General features: G+C 39.6%; 3 protein-coding genes across 3 annotated transcripts; 2 read left to right on the plus strand and 1 right to left on the minus strand.

Moving 5' to 3' along the window:
- The first annotated feature begins 1,940 nt into the window (after positions 1–1,940).
- On the plus strand, positions 1,941–5,602 carry LOC121180040 (solute carrier family 22 member 7-like). Its single transcript, XM_041035158.1, has 10 exons — positions 1,941–2,327; positions 2,427–2,530; positions 3,162–3,316; positions 3,585–3,753; positions 3,894–4,017; positions 4,107–4,216; positions 4,451–4,665; positions 4,896–5,004; positions 5,257–5,463; positions 5,560–5,602. The coding sequence occupies exons 1-10, from the start codon at positions 1,947–1,949 to the stop codon at positions 5,600–5,602; spliced, it is 1,617 nt and encodes a 538-aa protein (XP_040891092.1). The 5' UTR covers positions 1,941–1,946.
- A 2,527-nt stretch (positions 5,603–8,129) lies between these two features.
- Positions 8,130–10,930, plus strand: LOC121180049 (solute carrier family 22 member 7-like). Its single transcript, XM_041035169.1, has 9 exons — positions 8,130–8,510; positions 8,616–8,719; positions 8,824–8,978; positions 9,079–9,247; positions 9,632–9,755; positions 9,873–9,982; positions 10,137–10,351; positions 10,459–10,567; positions 10,717–10,930. The coding sequence occupies exons 1-9, from the start codon at positions 8,130–8,132 to the stop codon at positions 10,928–10,930; spliced, it is 1,581 nt and encodes a 526-aa protein (XP_040891103.1).
- A 480-nt stretch (positions 10,931–11,410) lies between these two features.
- LOC121181259 (pre-mRNA-splicing factor ATP-dependent RNA helicase DHX15) lies at positions 11,411–19,729 on the minus strand. The gene is made up of 14 exons (XM_041037124.1): positions 19,571–19,729; positions 17,305–17,647; positions 17,006–17,199; positions 16,759–16,918; positions 16,049–16,267; positions 15,779–15,946; positions 15,529–15,615; positions 15,119–15,268; positions 14,915–15,023; positions 14,617–14,808; positions 13,177–13,299; positions 12,452–12,642; positions 11,857–12,026; positions 11,411–11,726 (listed from the first exon to the last, which is right to left on the minus strand). Exons 1-14 carry the CDS (start codon positions 19,633–19,635, stop codon positions 11,609–11,611), a joined length of 2,289 nt encoding a protein of 762 aa, XP_040893058.1. The 5' UTR covers positions 19,636–19,729; the 3' UTR covers positions 11,411–11,608.
- Positions 19,730–19,992: the final 263 nt, after the last annotated feature.

The raw sequence follows: 19,992 nt of genomic DNA on the forward strand, positions 1-19,992 counted from the left end.
AATCACCAGACCAACATACATACATACATATATACGCACGTACATAAAAACCCATTTTCTGCATGTAATGTAAAAATCTGCAGGGCTCTATTTTAATCCAAAGCTGTGCATATGAACCTGCTATGGTTCAGCCCTGGATCAACCAACATTATTTCATCAACCACCACAATACTCCACAGAAACTGGAAGATGTCCTAGTCATCAAGGCGACTTGCCCCCAGGGTCATGGTGCCGCTCTGTACAGGAATGTCCAATAGGCCACCATGCCCCCAGGGTCACAGTGCAAACTGTGTTTTTATTAAGAAACAACAGTTTTTCTACAGTTTTTGGACTCAGTTGGTTTCTTCTTTTACAAACTATTTCCCCAGTCTTGGAAAAAACCCATTCAGACGGCACAGATGAGGCTGGTATGTGTGCGTGTGTGTGTGTATTTATATGTAATGAATCTAGATGTCTTATCTATATCTAATGTTTCTTAGGATTATATATCTATATACCTGTCTATATAACTCTTTATCTATATCTATAATTACTTTCTTGAACTGTGTACCTTACCCCCTCTTGTATTTTATTTATTTATTTATTAGTAACTCTCTTTTCATATTGTAGTATAGTTTTCTTTTTATATATTTTCGACTTGCATTAAACTTATTTAGTCTTATTTTTAGTCTTAGTCTCGAAGCACTCACCTGCTTCGAACGACTCCAACACTCTTCCAACCTAACCACCAGCCTGAGTCAGGGTGCCGTTTCCACATGCATATGCTGGTGGTGCATGCTGGGAGATGGGGACGGCGCCAATTGGCCAATTTCCCACACAGTAATATGATAGATAATAGAAAACAACTTAGCGGCGCAGATGATTTTCTTTTCACGTGGTTGTGCCGCCCCCCCATGTGATGCAGTCCCGGGCGGCTGTCCGGTTCGCCTGTGCCAAAAACCGCCACTGGGATCAATGAGACTTAAGTACGCTGGGGTTAAGTCACAACAGGTGCCACAAATCAGCGCCTGGCGGGCAATCAACAAGGTGGGAAACAGGCAAAGACAGGAAGTACAGAAGGTAAAGATATACCAGGAACATAATTTCAAAATAACACAGGAAATACAAAACAAAACCAGGAACAGGAACCAGCAGCAGGGCTGCAAAATAAAACAGAAAATACCGAACCAAACAACAGTCTACAAATAGTATACAAGGCGTTAGGGGCTGATCATAACAGTACCTTGCTGGCTGTTACTCAGCTGTTGATCATCACAGATTTCAGCAAAGCCTGAGGTCATGAACCAAAGTATTGGACAACATATTTGACGTCCTGGTGGCACTACAGGAGAAATCAAAGGATCAGCTACCCCCACCATATATAATACCGTATACTAGTGTACTGATGGGGCTGTACAGTAGGAAAAGTTGGGGGATCAGCAAAGTTATAAATGTTCATCCTCTGGAGGATGTGAATGTCTGCACTCAATTTCATGGCAATCCATCACATAGTAGTTAAAATATTTCAGTTTGGACCAAAGTGGTGGAAGAAGAACATAAATAACTTTCACCACTGACCACCGACCTTCAATAGTTCCAACTGATTTTCTCCCACAAGAATGTGTTTTTAACCTTTAGACAATGATCCTCTCCTCAGTATCAATCGTTCAAGGCAGAACACTGTATTGCTTAAGGATACACACAGTATAAACAGGCAGTCATTAGCAAATGATTTTTTTTTTTTTTTTAAATGTCTTACTTGTCAGACTATTCTCATTCATGTCTGTGAGCAAAAATTGTCAGTTCACATTACCTAACTACACATTCTCATAGCTGACCATTAACCAACAGCATGTAACACAATGGCTCATTTTCAAACCTACCTACCTCTTGTGTGCTTTGCAATTTTTTCTACTGTTCTCCGAGCTTCACTCCAAATTGGAAGTGTTACGTTGCTTATTTTCAAGATGAAGTTTGAGAATGTGCTGGCAGAGGTAGATGGCTTTGGGAGATTCCAGTTATGGATGATCCTCTTGATGGTAATTCCTCGCGTGACTTTGCCGTTTCACTTTCTACTGAATAATTTCATTGCGGTTATTCCCTCTCACCACTGCGACATCAGCTCTCTGGATGATGGTGCTGATTTTAAGAATTTATCCCTGGAAGAGAGGCTTGTTGTCAGTATTCCAGTACAAGAGGATGGGACTCCAAGCTCCTGTCAGATGTTCACAGAACCTCAGTATCATCTGCTGCACAGCACCTCTAACATTACCGACCTACCTACAGTGCTATGCCAGAATGGATGGGTGTATGATAACACCACCTTCAAGTCCACCCTGGCCACAGAGGTGAGTTTTCTTTTTTTCCATTTACAAAGCATTAAACTGATACCAGTCCCAAATTAGGATTCATTAAAAAAAGATATTTTATCTGTGTTATCTCCATAGTGGGATCTGGTTTGTGATAAGAGAAGAGTGAACAAAGCCACAGCCACCATTTTTTTCATGGGAGTCATGCTTGGAGCAGCAGTATTTGGATATCTCAGTGACAGGTGTTCATGTCTATATGTTTGTTTCATTATATTTGTTTTGTCAAGCAGATCTATCAGGGAAACTCATACATTGAAAATATTTTTTTTTTTTTTATTTTATCGATGGCCCAGTTTTAGTCTGCATTAGCCTCAGTGCTGTGGTGTAATATCAGCTGTCTCAGATATCCATTTTGCCATTGTCAAACAAAGAATTGAGTCCAAATGTTGTCTTGCTAGGCATCAGCTATGCATGAGACAGTAAGAAATAATAGTGCAAGCAGTGCAGCTGTAGTGGGGCTTGTAATCTTATGAGGATCCTGCTTATTATGGTTGCAGGTGTCTAAAAATTCATTCACCGTGCAGATAATGCATTTAATTTATCCAGCCTGCTCACAACATAGACAACCAAAGAAAGAAGCTTCTCCATGGAGTATATAAAGCTTTTGACATTCCCCGTTCCTGTTTCTAACCTTTATTCTGGCCATAAAATTAACTCCAACTCACACATTTAACATTTATATCTTATATTTTTATATCTTTTCACACTGTGGACACTTTATAATAAGGAATATATTTGTACTGTGCACTGTCCAGGATATTTGATCAAACTAATTATTATCAAATTATTCATCTCAGTTTTTTTGTCTCACAGGTTTGGTAGGAAAAGAACACTTCTGCTGTCCTACGTGACAACCACAGTCTTTGGATTTGCAAGCGCTTTCTCATATAATTTCACCATGTTTGCTGTCATGAGGTTCTTTACTGGATTTGGAATTTCTGGAATAAGTATAATCTCCATTGTCCTTTGTGAGTCTGTCTTGTGTTTATTTACTAAAAAATAATTGCACACAATAATAAAGGTTTTCTTCACAACCCACACCCTCAGTTTTACATGACAGTACTAAACTATACTTCTTAACACTAACCTTTTTATCAGTTTTGTGTTTTAACCTCAATAAATATTACTAATGAAAAAAACAGATAGGGCTTGTTGCATCTGCTAAAGTGTAAACTGGTCTTCTAGTAATTTTAAGTCTAGTATGTTTTAATTTGATTTTATCATTGGTCATAATAGGCATTGAATGGGTAGACATCAAGCATCGAACTGCAGTGGGTGTTTTAATGAGCATGGACTGGAGTGTTTCTACTGCTGTGCTACCTGTTGTGGCCTATTTTGTGAATGACTGGAGGTACCTGACTGCCACAGCAACCGCCCCACTGTTTCTTGCGATGATCTGTTGGTGGTAAGGAAAAACAATTTTATAGTGTTTAAAGATCCCTAATCCTTATTTCCAGTGTGTCTTCTGATTTTGATGAGGCAGAGGTATGACTCATGAGTCAAATCCTTTAAAATCTGTCTCATCAAAAACAACTTTTGTTACAGGTGGCTCCCTGAGTCTGCCAGGTGGCTTATAAGCAATGGAAAACTCAACCATGCTCATTTTTACCTGACCAAGTGTGCAAAGGTCAACCACAGAGAGCAGTTCATGGCTGACCTAAAGCCTGAAGTACAAAATTTTGCCTAATCTGCTCATTTCTTGACAGAAATCAATACCCAGCACTATTCCTTTTTCTGACCAAACTTTCCTCTTTACAGATTCTGTCCAAAGTAATACTTGTAGAAAATGAAAACAGAAAATATTCCTATTTGGACCTTGTGAAGACTCCCAGAATGAGGAGACTGGCTCTGCTTACTGGCATTGTGTGGTACTGTACTTTATATGTGTAGCATAGATTTTACCTTCAAGCAACTGAGACTTTTACCTTTTAAACCTTGCGAAAAGCACATGGTGTCATTACTTAACCTGTAGTTAGGCCCATTTCACTTGTAGTTGTAATATAACACAAAGAGGAGACTGCCAATCCTTGCAGCCAATCAGAAGCTAGTATTCTCTGGATCAAATGTATAATCTGTTTGATTTGTTCTTTTTCTGTTCATAGGTTTGGAGTAGCCTGTACATATTATGGAATCAGTTTGAATGTCGCTGGATTTGGTGTGAACATTTATCTCACACAGTTCATCTATGGTGCAATTGAAATCCCAGCAAAGGCCTTTATCTTCTTCACCTTGAACAAAATAGGTCGAAGGTTGAACCAGGCTGGGACACTTCATCTGAGTGGACTGTGTTTATTCTGCAACATATTTATCCCCGAAGGTAAATGATCAATTTAGGTGTGTGTCTTTTTGAAACATTAAGGCTATGGTGACGGTAGAAAAAGCTAAACCTGGAATAAAGATAATGCACTTTTAAATTGAATATGTCGGTAAAGAGTAAATAAGTTAAAAATAGCACGGGGGGATGCCAAAGTCATATTCTGCATATTGTGGTTTAAATATAAAATAAGGTGGAGTTAAAATGCTCTCTGTCAACTTTTTTCTTTTCAGAAATGGGGCCGTATCGGTCAGCTGTAGGAGCTTTGGGAAAGATGTTTGCAGAGGCAGCTTTTACTACTGTATTTCTGTACACAACAGAGCTCTACCCCACGGTAATGAGGTCGGTAAAATATATAGAGCTGTTATTTTGCACATTTACAAAGAGTATCTTTTATACAGAAGCCTACTTGAAGAAGCTAGTTTACCAAAAAATTTGGAAAACCTAGCGATTGACACCCAGAATTGGGTCTTTATACATCAACCAGTGTTTGAGAAAGTTTCAGTTATATTGTGAAACAGTTCCCCCCGTTACAAATATGCTGTGCTTTCTCTGTGGTCAGAAATGATGTTTTTTTTTTTTCCCGTTACACAGACAAAACGGATTAGGCTACAGCTCCTTAATGGCACGTTTGGGCGTATCTGCATCCCCCCTGATCATGCTTCTTGAGGAAGTGTGGCTTCCACTGCCGAATGCTGTTTTCTTCTTCGTGGCTTTTGTTGCAGGGCTGTCAGCTTTTTTTCTTCCTGAGACACTAAACGTCCGTCTACCAGAGACCATTGAGGATGTGGAACAGACGAGGTACTGGTCCCTATTTTTAACCCTCACTGTGCATCCAAACATTCACAGTGCGATATAAATGTCATAAAATGAAAATGTTGAAATCTTGTGTTTCAGAAGACGATCTATCTCTACGTCTGATGAGAAATCTCCACCATAAATGTTTTCTTCATTACAACCAAAAGGCCTTCATGAACACTTTGCAGCGGAAACAAACTGTAAACAAAACACTGACAAATTATCATTAGCGAACACGTGTCTATTTACACATTTAGCAAATATGGAATCACGTTAGCAGTCATTTGGAATCATGTTCCTAGCCAACTACTTTCTCAACTATGGAGTACAGAAACTTCAACTGAGACAGAAGATTAGAAGAAGCAGGAGACTGAATTCTGTGTTATTAAGATGAGGAAAAAGATTACAGAGATATGGCATGATGAACCCTGTGGAGATATAGCAGGATCTGGTGTTTGATGAAAGAGAGGAAAACTTAAAAACCTGAAACGTTTTAATTGTCAGACTTATCTATACTGCAGGGTGTGAAGTAAAGAGATTTATAATGAATGGGATGATACTGAATCTGCCCACTGTGTATCATGTATTCACATGTATTAATAATATGGTGGATTCTGTGATTTTGTATTTTGCCTTAAACTAAATTGTTTTTTTTGAATAACATGTAACATACTCTCTGGAAGTTGAAAAAACAAAGTTTGATTTCACTAAAATAATGTCCCTGTGTTTTGTAACAAATCCATTAGGCAAATCTCAATAAATAATTGAGCTGTTTGAAGCCATGATTTCACATACAAGGAGACACACACAGCAGCAGACCTTTGCTTGCCCCTGTCAAACTTTTCTTGAAGTCTATATCCTTAAACAATCTCACAAACAATCTCATCTAGGACCTCAGTACACTACTCCTACTAAATTGTCCAATAAGGGAATATGCCTTGAAACAAGTTTAATCAGGATTTTGTAAGTAGCACAACAAAAAACAAATTACTCACAAACATACAATTGATCACAATATGAAAATAAACATTGCATTGGTATCCCTGGAACAGCCTCAGAAAAAAACCTGTCTCCCCAAAATTACGTTTCTTTACAACAAATACATTTTGTACAAAACATAATTATACCCAGAGTAGCTGTCTCTGTCTCTGTTGTGACAGACATGCACCTGTTGGTCTCCTCCAACTTCGTGATCAGGATTTTTTATTAGTTGCTGCTGATATTACACAGGGAGTACTGGTTCAGTTTCGGATACTGTGTTTTTTCCTTTGCACATGTTACGAATTGGGACATAATCACCGCCATGACATCTCCTCCCACATTTATGCAGATTTGATTCAATTATATCTCTCATTGAAACCTGATGACCAGGGCAGGCTACCCTCTGTAAGTGCTTAGATGACATTAAGCACTGGATGTCTCACAGTGCTTAACAGTTTAAGTCAGACAAGACCAAAGTCCTGATCACTGGTCCTGAAAATCACTCTAAACAAATACAACAACCCTTCGGTCACCTCATCCCTAACAGTAAACTTTTGATCTTAGAACAATGTATTACTAGTTACTTACAAGGTTAACTGATTAAATTCAGGAAAAAAATAACTTACAACCTTCACCATAATAATGAAACCTTTCATATATACAATATATTCCAGTAGAACAATGCTAAATAATGCATCTAATAGATATAATCAAATACTTGTGCTGTGTTTGTAAAAAAATTACTTTGGTCTTGTTTGAACTTTGGTAGTAAAATATCTCACTCAAACTTTATATATTGATCCATCCATTTGTTGCCTCTTATCTGAATCTGATCTCTAACAGCTACACCCTCAGGTTTATTCTAGGGGATCCCAAAGTGCCCATCTGGCGCCAACAAGTGTGCCATGGTCAGAGTCACTGAGATCACATTTTTTCCCCATTCTGATGTTTGATGCTATCTGCTTAACTGAAGCTTCTGACCTGTATGTGCATTATTTCATGCACACAATTGGCTGGTTGAATAATTGCATGAATAAACAGGTGTACGGGTGTTCTTAATAAAGAGCTTGGTGAGTGTATAATCCTGAGGGGAGGCCTGAGTCTGCTGCAGGGTTGTAGTTAGAGCTCCTCACCTTACACCTATGGGTGCATCCAGTCACCTTGTGAAGGAGAATCATTCTGACTTCTTGAATCCACAATATCACTGTTTCAGCTACTACACAAGAGACAAGTGACCTGGCGATAGGTTACAACCAGACTGGAATATCGAGAGCTTCAGCTTCATATTTGGCGAATATCATTGATGGTAACATGTATAACATAAATAACAAAACTGTAGCTACTTAAATCTATCTTACATAATTAAAACATCTATACATTTTTACAGCATACTACTTAAAAACAAATTACATTACATACTTTACACTACCACTGATTCATGGCTACTTTTTGTGTTGTAATGCAATAAAGTAAATGATGAGTCATTTCACAAAATGCGAAGGATCCTTCTTTAACTATTACCATGAATGCTTCACATTCACTCAGACAAACGTTATTTTAGTGGTTAAGTGAGGTTAAACATTCACCCATATCAACTTTTACACAGCAGCCCTTGGGATAGTCAAATGCCAAAGGTTGCTTTGTCGGGTCTTAGAGTCAAGTGAGATTACACACAGTGAGATTCCACCATGAGGTTTGAGAACATCCTTGAGGACATTAATGGATTTGGAAGATTTCAGATAATGATCATTGTAATCAGCTTCATTGGCCGCTTCACACTGCCTTGCCACTTCATGCTAAACAACTTCATAGCGGCTGTTCCCCCTCATCACTGCGACATCAGCTCTCTGGATGATGGAGATCTTTTTAGGAATTTATCGCAGGCCGAGAGGCTTGTTGTCAGTATTCCAGTCCAGGAGGATGGGACTCCAAGCTCCTGTCAGATGTTCACAGAGCCTCAGTATCATCTGCTGCACAACCCCTCCAACATCACTGACCTACCCACAGTGCTGTGCCAGAATGGATGGGTATACGATAACACCACCTTCAAATCTACTCTGACTTCACAGGTGACCACTTTTCATTTGTAAATCTCACAGACTAGACAGCATTTATTCTGTCCACCATCATACATAAATATGTTTGACCTCCTTCTTTATTTTTTTTTGTAAAAGTGGGACCTGGTGTGTGATAGAAGAGGAAAAAACAAAGCAACTGCTACCATCTTCTTCATTGGAGTGATGTTTGGAGCTATGACCTTTGGAAGTTTGAGTGACAGGTATCAGAATTTGGCTCTTCACCATTCAACATAAAAAATATGATTAAATTGTGTTTCGTCCTGTCAGAAGCGTTAAATTTGGAAAAAATTGTGACCTTCCATAGGTTTGGCCGAAGGATCATGCTGCTGGTGTCCTATGTGTCTGGAATGCTGTTTGCTGTTGCAAGTGCTTTTTCTTCATCCTATGTGATGTTTGCAGTGCTGAGGTTCTTCACTGGGTTTTGCATCACTGGCATCGTCATTGTCTCAGCAGTGCTCAGTAATTCATTTCTGTTCAAGTACTGTCGTAATAGAAATCTTTTTTCTTTTGTGGTATATGATGCTTGCAAAGTAAGTGATGCAATGTTTGCTCTTTGCAGGTGTGGAATGGGTGGACGTTCAGCACAGGAAACTAGTGGGAGTGGTCGACAGCTTATCATGGACATTTGGGAACACAGGATTTGCAGCAATTGCCTACTTTGTGACTGACTGGCGGTGGCTGATTGTTAGTGTCACATCACCTCTAATCTTGGCCATTATCACCTGGAGGTATGACACTAAAACTGAGATTTAGTCCAGCAGAAGTAGCCCCTATGTATGAGTTTGAACATAATCATAGGAAAGAGACAGATACTTTGCACTCTTACATTTAAAGTTCCCAAAAACTTATTAAGGCAATGTTTGCAAGAAAAGCATAGCATAATGGGCTTTTGCCTGATGAAGACTTTGGAGCTTTAGAAACTTGCCTCATCAAACTTTTGCGAGTATCTCTTTTTGCTTTGTACACTATTTTTTATCTTGCACCTGTACCCAACTACACTTCTATGTACACATCATTTACTGTGTGTATTTTTAATGTGGACATGCAATGGAAGTCATTACCATGTAATACATGAGGACTAAAAATAAAAATGTCTTTGCCTTCAACATTAGGTGGATGCCAGAGTCTGCTAGGTGGCTCATTGCCAACGGAAAGCTGGAACAAGCACAGATGTATCTGAAAAAATGTGCCATGATGAACCAAACAGAGGAGTCAATTCACACACTTAAAACTGAGGTTAGCGTACTGCACAGCTGATGTTAAGTCAAAAGAACAAAAAAATAATAATTCATTGTCCCACATTCATTGTTTATCACATGGTTTAAAGAATAATGCTGATTTGCTTCCTTTCAGACACTATCCACTATTATTGTGACAGAGAAAAGAGATCAGACCTATTCCTACCTCGATCTAATACGAACACCAAAGATAAGGAAACTGGCCCTGCGCACTGGTATAATTTGGTCTGTATTCCCATTGCCATTAAACTCAATGTTTTTAGGTTGTAAAATATCTTATGTTTTGTGACCCAGATGAAACGCTGAGACTGTATCTCAACATTGTTGAGTGTTTATTAGTTGTTTATTAATTTAATGAGTTTCCACTCTCTGTTTCTAGGTTTTGTGTAGCTACTACATTTTATGGTATCAGCTTCAACATCACAGGCTTTGGGCTCAATATCTATCTCACTCAGTTTACCTATGCTCTAATTGAGCTCCCAGCCAAAATATCAGTTTACTACTTTCTGGATAAGATAGGCAGGCGAAGCACTCAAGTGGGATCTCTTCTCTTGGCTGCCATCTGCCTTGGAATCAATATTGTGGTACCTAAAGGTAGGCGAGAAAACAATTCATTTCCATAGATCTACATCCAAGCCTTAGGTAATTTTGTTGTTTTGAAAATCAATTGCAACAATAAGAAAATGATTTTCTTGTCTCAGATATGTCTGTGGCCAGAACAGTGGTAGCAGTCATTGGAAAAGGGTTTTCCTCAGCATCTTTTGCAACTGTTGTGCTCTACAGCTCTGAGCTCTATCCCACTGTTGTAAGGTAACTGTACATACTTTCCTTTTCATCCTTGTCTTAACAACCTGTCATTTTTGGACTTACAAAAACGGTAACATCCTGTATATGATTGACTATTTTTCTACCGAGAAGTAACAAAATCATTGTCAAGGCCAATGTCATGTTTCTTTTAGGCAGAATGGTATGGGCTACAACTCCTTCATGGCTCGACTCGGCGTGGCTGTGGCTCCTTTGATCCTCTTACTGGATGACACCTGGAGGGAACTGCCACAAGTTGTCCTGTGCTCTGCAGCTGTTCTTGGGGGAATAGTGGCAAGAATGCTGTCAGAGACACGCAACAGGTGCCTGCCAGAGACCATAGAGGATATTGAACAGCACTGGAAGTAAACAGTCTCTGGCATGAGAGAATTTCCTGTCAATAGTACTAACTTAAGACTGTATTTTGGCTCATCACCTTCTGTGGTCTATACCACAAAAATAAATAAAGAACCAACACATAAATTCTTAACAAGGTTATAATCTGTATGACAAAGTAATATCATGTGCTTTAACAATATAGTGACCATATTAACCTGCATTATTGGTTCATGGTAAACTAGCCTGTTTATTTACTCAACCAAATTAATATCTCAACACAAAGGCCACAAAATAAAACTCCACTACGGACCACACAACTTTTGTGATAACAGGTTTTACTAATTAGTATGTACACAGAAATTAAGTCAAAGCTCCTTTATTAAAGAAACCAAGCAAGCACAAATTTCTTTTTTATTTTTATCTTTTTTTATGACTCAGCAATCCCCTAAAGGAAAGTCACATCTAAATGACATGTTTCTGATATTCCTTTTGAAAATCTTTATAGCCAGGTTTAATATTTGCTGCTGATATTTAATCTGACATTACACTTAGTTACAGAATAAACGTTGATGGGAAAAAGGAAAAAAGAAAAAGAAACCAAAATTATAAAAATCAAAATGCCAAATTTTAAACATTAAGATACAATGATACAGAAAGATCTAAAACTATAGTACGTAGTTGTTTTCCAGGACACTTCTTGGCTATTGTTCAGTACTGGGAATATTCCTTGCTTTCTAGTTTGGCAATGATTCGCTCCAGCTGTCTTTTAGCTTCACATTGTGGGAAGTTACTCATTTCATAGTACTGGGGAGCAATCTTCACCAGCCTGTAATGAAAGGAAGAAGATTATGATTAATTCTTTTAGTGAGATCATGTACAATCGAAGCTCAGTTATATATCACTTTATCTTTATGAACCCGCATATACTCAAAAATGTTTAATCTCGGCACACATACCACTCGGGCTTGATGTCAGTGCAAGTGCGGATGTAGTTCTTGGTGGTGAGGACAAATTCATTGTAGAGCACCCACTCGGGCTTGTGGTCCAAGACTGTAGACGGGTGAAGTTGGACCACTTGGTTGTCTTTCACTGTGAGGTAATGACCTGTGCGCTCTAAATGAGCCACCTGAAAGATGGGACAGAAGTCATGAAAGAAAAGAGAGAAAAAAAAATCATAGAGGGACCATGACAAGTTAGCAACAAACATCTCTGGTGTAAACTCAAGCAATAGTCTTGTATAGACATTTCTGTGTTTAGCATCTATAAATTTCAGAAATTGTCTACACAATGATTTTGTAGTTTATGAATCTATCTATCAACAACTATAACTCCTCCTGTGGATGCTGTATAAACAGATAATGAATAAGAATATAGTAAAACTGTTAAAAAATACATCTTCAAAGGAAAAGTTATAAATGTTGGCAAATACTGTACATTTAGAAACTCTTCAAAATGTCATTTTTACTTACAACTACTTTATAGTGTGTTATAAACTATTTATTAAATGTTTATTAACCGCTTTGAGATGGTGCCAGTGTTTCTAACATGTACCTGCATGAAGAAGCCGGTGCAGAGTGCCCGGCGGATGTTGATGTAATAATCTCTGCTGGTGAACTCTGTGCTCCGGCGGGGGAGATTGAAGCGGTCCATGATCCTGGACAGTTGCTGCCGCACGTTGTCAGCAGACATCAGTGAACGGTAGTTGACAAAGTTGTCATAGCACCACTGGTTAGACTCGTGGTCTGGAAAAATAACAACGACCATTCAGACATTTATTTGAGTGTCAAAAACAGGAATGAGAAACCTTTGGTGTTATTTTTTTTACAGCAAACTCAAAGCTGCACTAATCAGTGTTTTTTATATCAACTAAAGATAAAATGTGCAATGTAAAAGAGGTCACTTGCAATGACAGAGAGACAGAATTATTAACTAAACTTACTCTGCAAAGCTATTTAGTGCATTTTGGAACAATGTTTTGGCTTTTCAGCTCCCACCTTAAATCTAATCAAGGTTTATAGCTACAGCTAAAGCTAAGGACATATTTTCCTCACGAGCTGGTGGAGACTAAATTGTAGCTCATCCTGGACTCTAAATGAATGTTTGTTACTGTCTGCTTATTTAATTTCTGTTCTGCTGCACCTAAGGTGGCCAATAAAGTCAATGAATGCAGCTTTAATATTATCAGTTTAAGTATTTTTGTGCTGCAACATGATAATGCAAAAAAAAAAAAAAAACACAAAACAGGAACATGGGGCAAAACTTTGAGTGGTGCTCACTTTGTTTGAAGGCGTGGTAGACGTTGAGCAGCGTCAAGTGGTCTCCGTCGATGTGAGCAAACCTCATCTTGGACTCGTCTGCTGCCTTCTTAGCCTCCGTGGGGCGGACAAAACACTGTGGGACTAAACAAGGTTGGTATGGGCCCCAACAAAGCCGCCCATAGGGATGAGTCAAACATTCACAGAAACATGGAGCAAAGCCTATGATGCTAGGGCACTCGACACTGCGTTGGGACAGGGCAGGACCACAAGCTCTATCAAAGGGGGCTGCAGTCTTTTCTCATGGTCATTCCCAACTGTACTGCCTATTAGCTCGTAGAGAGGGGGTCATTTAACCACATCTGTAAAACAAGAGTTTTCACACAACTACAAAGCGTTAGGGACACCAGCAATGTTTAACTTTTCAAGGTTCAGAAATTTTACTATTTGGTACTGAGACACAACGAGGTTAGGTCTTTAAGGGAGCAGATAAATAAAATACTTATAAGCTACACATGATCACTATTTAAAATGATAACAGTTAAAAGTCACAATGCAATAATTCAATGAAAAGAAAATTCAGATAACGCCGACGAATAAGAGGAAATTTTAAGTGGTGCCTGCCCTATCCACTTGTGACAAACCTGACTCTCTATTCAATAAACACACTGTGCGTATTAAGGCCATAAATGATTAAAACCTAAAATTACAAGTCAAAAACAAATTGACTGCCAGTTCTAGGAGAGCTTTAACATTTAAGCGAAGCTGTCTAGAGTTTCTGGGCACTCCTGGTCTTCCTGTTACAAAACTCAAATATTTATTAATCAAAACACGCTGCACAACTCTTCAACAAACTACACGCTTTAACGCTCCAGGAATAAGAACAGTGTGTTGAAGGTTTTTAAACTTCCAACTGAAGCTCAAACTGGCCTGTAACTTACTCTCTGCATCCTCAAAGAAACAAAAACCAAATATTTGCCACTTTCTCACATCTGTATACAACCACAATTCAGGGAGAAACTTGAACAATCTCGTTTGTTGCCAGCTGGTTTAAATAAAAACATCATTTTCAGAATTTAAGCAAGACATCGGACCAAGACTTAGTTGCCACATATTTGCATGAGACGACATTATCAGTTTTTCTTTATGTCCTCTTAGAGGCATCTGCTTCTCTATTATAACACTGACATATCTCTACATTATGAGTGATGGAGATGCCACATCAAGACTTTAGCATGAATGGAAAAATGAAGTAACTTAAATAATACAAAATTAAAAATACAGTTTCGTATGGTTAGTAGTTGCTGCTGTTATTTGCTGGAGTTCCAAAATGCTGCGAACAAACTAAATTCTAGGTGGGACACTTCATTTCAACACCACCTGTGAACAGTGGTGTTTTCAACCCAGAGAGCCTGAGCCTACAGAAGGCAAGGAAGATGTCAGCCCAGTCCTGGGCATTACCTGACAGCATGGCAGTAATGGAAAGGATCTCATTAGAGCAGTTAAACTCGCAGCTGGCAATGACCATCTTAGCCAGCTGGGGGTCCAGGGGAAACTCTGCCATCATGGAGCCCAGCTCCGTCAGGTCACCGTCATCGTTGAGAGCTGCAAGGTAATTCAGCAGTTCAAGGGCCCTCATCAGTGTCTCGGGGGCTGTGATGGTAGAAAGGAAATGCACACGTATAAAAATCAGGTGGTCATGTTTAACTAAGGAGCCTTCTTTGGATGTTTTAGTATTCTTTAATGCAGACTGACTCACCTGGTGGATCCATGAAGTCAAAGTGCACCAGGTCATCAATGCCGAGCTTTTTCAGCTGTAGCACAACAGATCCCAAGTTGGATCGAAGAATCTCAGGGTATGTGTTATCCTGGAGAGGGAAGATTACCGTGTTTAACATATCTGATAATATAATTTTGAGTAGATAAACTAAAATGAGCCAATGCAAAAAAAAATATCCCTTGCCTGCATCTCTGTTTTGTAGGCCTTCTCTGTATAGAGGCGGAAACATTTTCCTGGACGTGTTCTGCCAGCTCTTCCTGCCCTCTGCTGGGCAGAAGCTTTACTGATGGCTGTGACGAGCAAAGACTCAACTCTTATACGAGGATTGTACACCTGGACACACATTTGAAAGAATGTTTGTTTGTCAGTAAAACAGCTGGCCTGAGATGTGCATGCATTTTTACACTGTAAACAAAAGAACAAGGGTCCAGTAGTGAAAAACAAAACATATCTGCATTTATACTAACAAGCTTTACAGAATGTTTTAAACCAACTTTAAGATTTTATATAGGACAAAACATTCAGGAATAAATTATAATCAACAGAGCAAATTATACAGAACAATCCAGTGAGGTGAGTCACTCTTTGCCCACCTTTTGTTTGGCAAAACCAGGATCGATGACAAACACCACACCATCAATGGTCAGAGAAGTCTCAGCAATGTTTGTTGACACCACGACCTAAGAAGAAGAAGCAGCAGCAAGACATCTACTATCAAAATCTGACAAGGTAAGTGCAAAAGGATGCATCATGTGAAGTCATTCAAGAACAGAAGAATGCATCATTTTATTTGGTTTAAAATTTATTTTGTAGTTAAGCTGAAATCTATTACTTATAATATACCTTTCTTCCTATTGCACCATTTGGCTTCCTTGGAGGAGGAGGCTCAAAGATCCTTTGCTGCTGCTGTGGTGGCAACGTGGAATACAGTGGAATGATTTTGATGTCTCCAACTTCAGGTCCAAGGTCATCTACCTCACGCTTGATCCGTTTGCAGGCCTCATCAATTTCCTGAGAGCAAGTTAGAATTGATTTAGCTGTTCAAGAAACAGACTGACTTGACAATAAAGAGGCATCCCACCAGACCAGTAATATCAGAGCCGTCACTCTTACCTCTTGACCAGTGAGGAACAGAAGGCAGTCACCTTCGTCTTCCTCACACATGTGAATTTGGATGACAGTGCGAATCGCTGCCTCAAGGTAGTCCCGCTCCGGCTCAGGGGTGTAGAAGATCTCCACGGGGTGTGTACGCCCAGGAATAGTCAGCAGGGGACAGTTGTCGAAGTATACCTGGAACTTCCCTGCATCTAGTGTGGCACTCATGACGATCACCTGTCCGTGAAGGAAACATCACTCATGTTTGCAAACTTCTGAAACTTGACTGAGTGATGAATTTATTACAGTGAACAGTAAGTCTGCCTTAATTGTTGTAAATGTTCTGCTGGCACTGAGCAGCAATACAGTCCCTGCGATACCTCACAACCATAATGTAATTTTAACAAAAGTTAATGCAGGCCTGAAGTGCCCATTGGTTTTATTAGGTGCAAACTACAGCCCTGTCTGTCATCCAATGAGCCATCCTGAGTGAGGTGTTTTGCTAAATGAGCTGTGTATATTCAGAGTAAAAGTAATGTGAAAAGAAATCAATAGAGTCCATATTTCCTATTCTATCATAATCAAAAGTCGGTGGTTGGTGGAATTTAAATGAATGAATAAACTAATTAAAGCAGCACTGTTGTTTTGGAATTTCTAGAGTGCTCTGTGGATTTGTTTTATTACTCAAGGCAATAATATATCACTTTCATTTAAAATGGAGCAAATACCTTCAGGTCCGGTCTTTGACGCACCACCTCCTTGAGGACTCCCATCAGGATGTCTGTAGCCAGAGTTCGCTCGTGGGCCTCGTCCAGAATGATCACACCGTAGCGCTCCAGAAGCGGATCATTCATAGCCTCTCTTAGTAGCATACCGTCTGTCATGTATCTGAAAAAAAGGACATGATTTGTTAGAATGAGATGTACCGGATTAAAACAAGTCAGACCAAATGCTTGGCAGTATTAACTGACTTACTTTAGAATAGTCTTAGCAGAGCTACAGTCTTCAAATCGGATGGAGTAACCGACTTCCTGTCCAAGCATGACATCCATTTCATCTGCCACCCTTTGAGCCACACTCATGGCTGCCACTCTTCTGGGCTGAGTACAGGCCACCGCTCGCTTAGGACCAGGCAAGCCTCTCACCATGTCCACGCACCATTGTGGGATCTGGAGATTGCAGGGGTTACAAAGATTTTAGCGTGCTAAAAACTACATAAACTTTTTTTAATGTTCAGCACATTTGCCACAGGCTAATTTATTGCACGTGCAGACCTGTGTCGTCTTCCCAGAGCCAGTCTCTCCGACAAGGACAAAACTCTGGTGACGTGTGATGATGTCGCTGAAGTTTTCTTTGTACTCCCACACTGGAAGCTGTAACCTCTTCTTCAGGATCTCGTAGTAACGCGGTGTGTGCGGTAGGTTGGTGAACGGATTGATCTGCTGGTGCACGATCATCTGCTTGAGAGGTGGTAAGCTTGGCCCGGCCGCCGTGCTGTTTGATGGCGCACTAGAAGGCTTCAGGTCTCTGTCCCGGTCTCTGTCCCTGTCCCGATCCCTATCTCGGTCCCTGTCTCTGGAGCGGTCCTCACGGTCTCTGTCGCGGTCCCGGTCTCTCCTGTCAACATCAGGGCAGGAAATTGTTAAGGACATTTCCCTTGAAGAAATTGTTATGAAGCTATCAAACTTGCAAAGCATATGTATTATCAGAGCTTGTTCTGCATTCTCATGTGGGATAAATAGCAGAAATGGAACAGATTCCCATGTGGACAACTTAACCTCAGAATTACCTCAACAGACAACTCAAGACAGCTGTATGATTGGAGAACTGGTTGGACTCTGACTGATGTGAAACATTCATGTTTTTTTGGTTTTCAGGCAAATCCTTATCATCAGACAACAGGCCAACTACATCTGAACTTCTGGTCATTGATGTGAATACTATTTACAAATATGAAACTTACAACTGCCATAACTCTGATGACGTGATGCAGCATTAACCTGCTCTATGTGAGTTACAGCCTGATCAATACTGGATTTAAAATTTGATAACAATATTCCATTCTTCCCTTCTGATAAAGATCAGCTGTTCAGAGATAATACAAACTGACATATCTGTAATAAGCTTGTGATTAATGGGTCAGTAATGGTAAATGGCTGCATTTATTTATAATTCACACTCTCAATCAGTGACAACAGCAGGCCACCAAGCAAGGTGCTGCCTTCACCATCCAGGGCAATTTGGGGTTCAGTCTGTTGACACCTGTGAACAGGAGGAGCTGGCAATCCTCCTATCCAACCCTATGATTACTGGATGACCAGACCAAAATGGCCATATAGTTATATCAACACTTGTAAGCTTCTGAACCTAAAACAGTTTTAAATAAAACTGTGAAGGTAGGACTGGTCAATTAATCGACTAACTGACAGGAAACTAATCATGAGTTAGTAATTTTTCATGCAAACATGAAAAAAAAATACTTCAGATTCTATATCTTCGTGAACAGAATATGTTTGGGTTTTACACCATTAATTGAAGAAAATACGACATCTGAAGATATCACCTTAAACTCTGGAAAACCTTATTTTGGGGGATATTTGACATTTTATAGACCAAAGAACTGATCAACAGGGTTTGCTTGCTGTAATCATTCCTACTAATCCTACCAGTCATTAATCCCCTCTTTCCCTCTTTTTCTTACTCTTTTTCCAGGGTAGCTCAACAAGGAAAAACAAGGAAGAACTTTTATACACAGTAACTTCAAAGGATATTCACACGAGTTCATCAGCTCAGACCACTGAAGTCTTTTATAAAGCTCAGACTAATGTCTGAATAAGGTTTTTTGGTTCCCTATCTCCTATATTTAAAGTGAATTAGGAAAGGTTTATTTTTAATGATTGGTTGGACAGGAGGAATGATTCCGACAGAACCTGTTGTTCATACTGTTTTAAGATAGACTGGAAAAACCGTGGACCTTTCATTTAACTGAGAAAATAGCTGGCAGATTAATAGATAATAAAAATAACTGTTGGCTGTTGTGTTTGCCGTTAGCTAGCACGCTATTACACTGGTTTTGTCAACAGTCCTTAATTTGATCATTTATGAGCTTATCTAGATTTTTGTTTTATTAACCAGACCATAATTCACTCCTTTGTAGCTAATGGCAGTTGGCTTAAATCAATTTACGGTGGCTAGCTGAGGCAGTTAGCACCGCGCTAAGTTAAGGTTAGCCCCACACACACGTGTCTCGGCGGTAACGTTGATGCTTCGTTTGTTAGCTTGAGTCGTCCTCAGCAGCTACTTAGATTAACTTAACGCTAAACGTACTGGATTTAACACTGTGTATCGGAGAAACATCAAGATACTGTTGAGAAGCATCGACTAAGACCACAGCTACATCAGTAACGGCTACGGTTATATTGTCTCGGTTCCTATTTTACATCCATGGTTGGCGTTGTTAACTAGCCCCAGCTAACAGTCCGTTAGCGCCGTGGTGGAGTGGTTAAAACACAGACATGTAAACTGTGGAGCTTTACTAACCCGTCAGACCTCTTCTTGCTGGTGGAGTAGTCATCACCCAAATCCAGGCGATGTCTTTTGGACATCTTTAGGGGGTGAAAATGTGGCTTATCTTTAATCAATTAACGCTAACACAACACTGCCGGTCGATGTGCAACTACCTTGGTTTCCTGATTCCTGCGCCGGAGTGTTTTGTTTTCTTCTTTTCACATTTGTTTTTACAGATTTCATCTACCGCCGCCTGCTGATCTGGAGGGTCCACCTTTCAAAGCTCCAGATGTTTTGGATTACAAACCGGGCAAAAGGGGCAACTGTCCACGGGGCACAGACGCCAAAAAAAATTCCCAGATTTACTTAATATCGTTGAGGTTTAAACAATTTGATTTATTTCAAAATTTGTACCACTTGAAGTGAGTGAGTTGTAAGCTTTAATATCAATGTAA

The sequence above is a fragment of the Toxotes jaculatrix genome, chromosome 4, assembly GCF_017976425.1.
Source record: "Toxotes jaculatrix isolate fToxJac2 chromosome 4, fToxJac2.pri, whole genome shotgun sequence".
Lineage (NCBI taxonomy): Eukaryota > Metazoa > Chordata > Actinopteri > Toxotidae > Toxotes > Toxotes jaculatrix.

Bases quoted from the DNA above. Each gene is read 5' to 3' on its own strand.
- LOC121180049 (XM_041035169.1), top strand. From the start codon at position 8,130: ATGAGGTTTGAGAACATCCTTGAGGACATTAATGGATTTGGAAGATTT. The intron at 9,248-9,631 runs GTATGACACTAA...CTTCAACATTAG, and splicing joins TTGGCCATTATCACCTGGAG to GTGGATGCCAGAGTCTGCTA. The intron at 10,352-10,458 runs GTAGGCGAGAAA...TTCTTGTCTCAG, and splicing joins CAATATTGTGGTACCTAAAG to ATATGTCTGTGGCCAGAACA.
- LOC121180040 (XM_041035158.1), top strand. From the start codon at position 1,947: ATGAAGTTTGAGAATGTGCTGGCAGAGGTAGATGGCTTTGGGAGATTC. The intron at 2,328-2,426 runs GTGAGTTTTCTT...TTATCTCCATAG, and splicing joins AGTCCACCCTGGCCACAGAG to TGGGATCTGGTTTGTGATAA. The intron at 5,464-5,559 runs GTACTGGTCCCT...CTTGTGTTTCAG, and splicing joins GAGGATGTGGAACAGACGAG to AAGACGATCTATCTCTACGT.
- LOC121181259 (XM_041037124.1), bottom strand. From the start codon at position 19,635: ATGTCCAAAAGACATCGCCTGGATTTGGGTGATGACTACTCCACCAGC. The intron at 17,200-17,304 runs GTCTGCACGTGC...TGCAATCTCCAG, and splicing joins GCTCTGGGAAGACGACACAG to ATCCCACAATGGTGCGTGGA. The intron at 16,919-17,005 runs GTAAGTCAGTTA...CCTTTTTTTCAG, and splicing joins TCTGCTAAGACTATTCTAAA to ATACATGACAGACGGTATGC.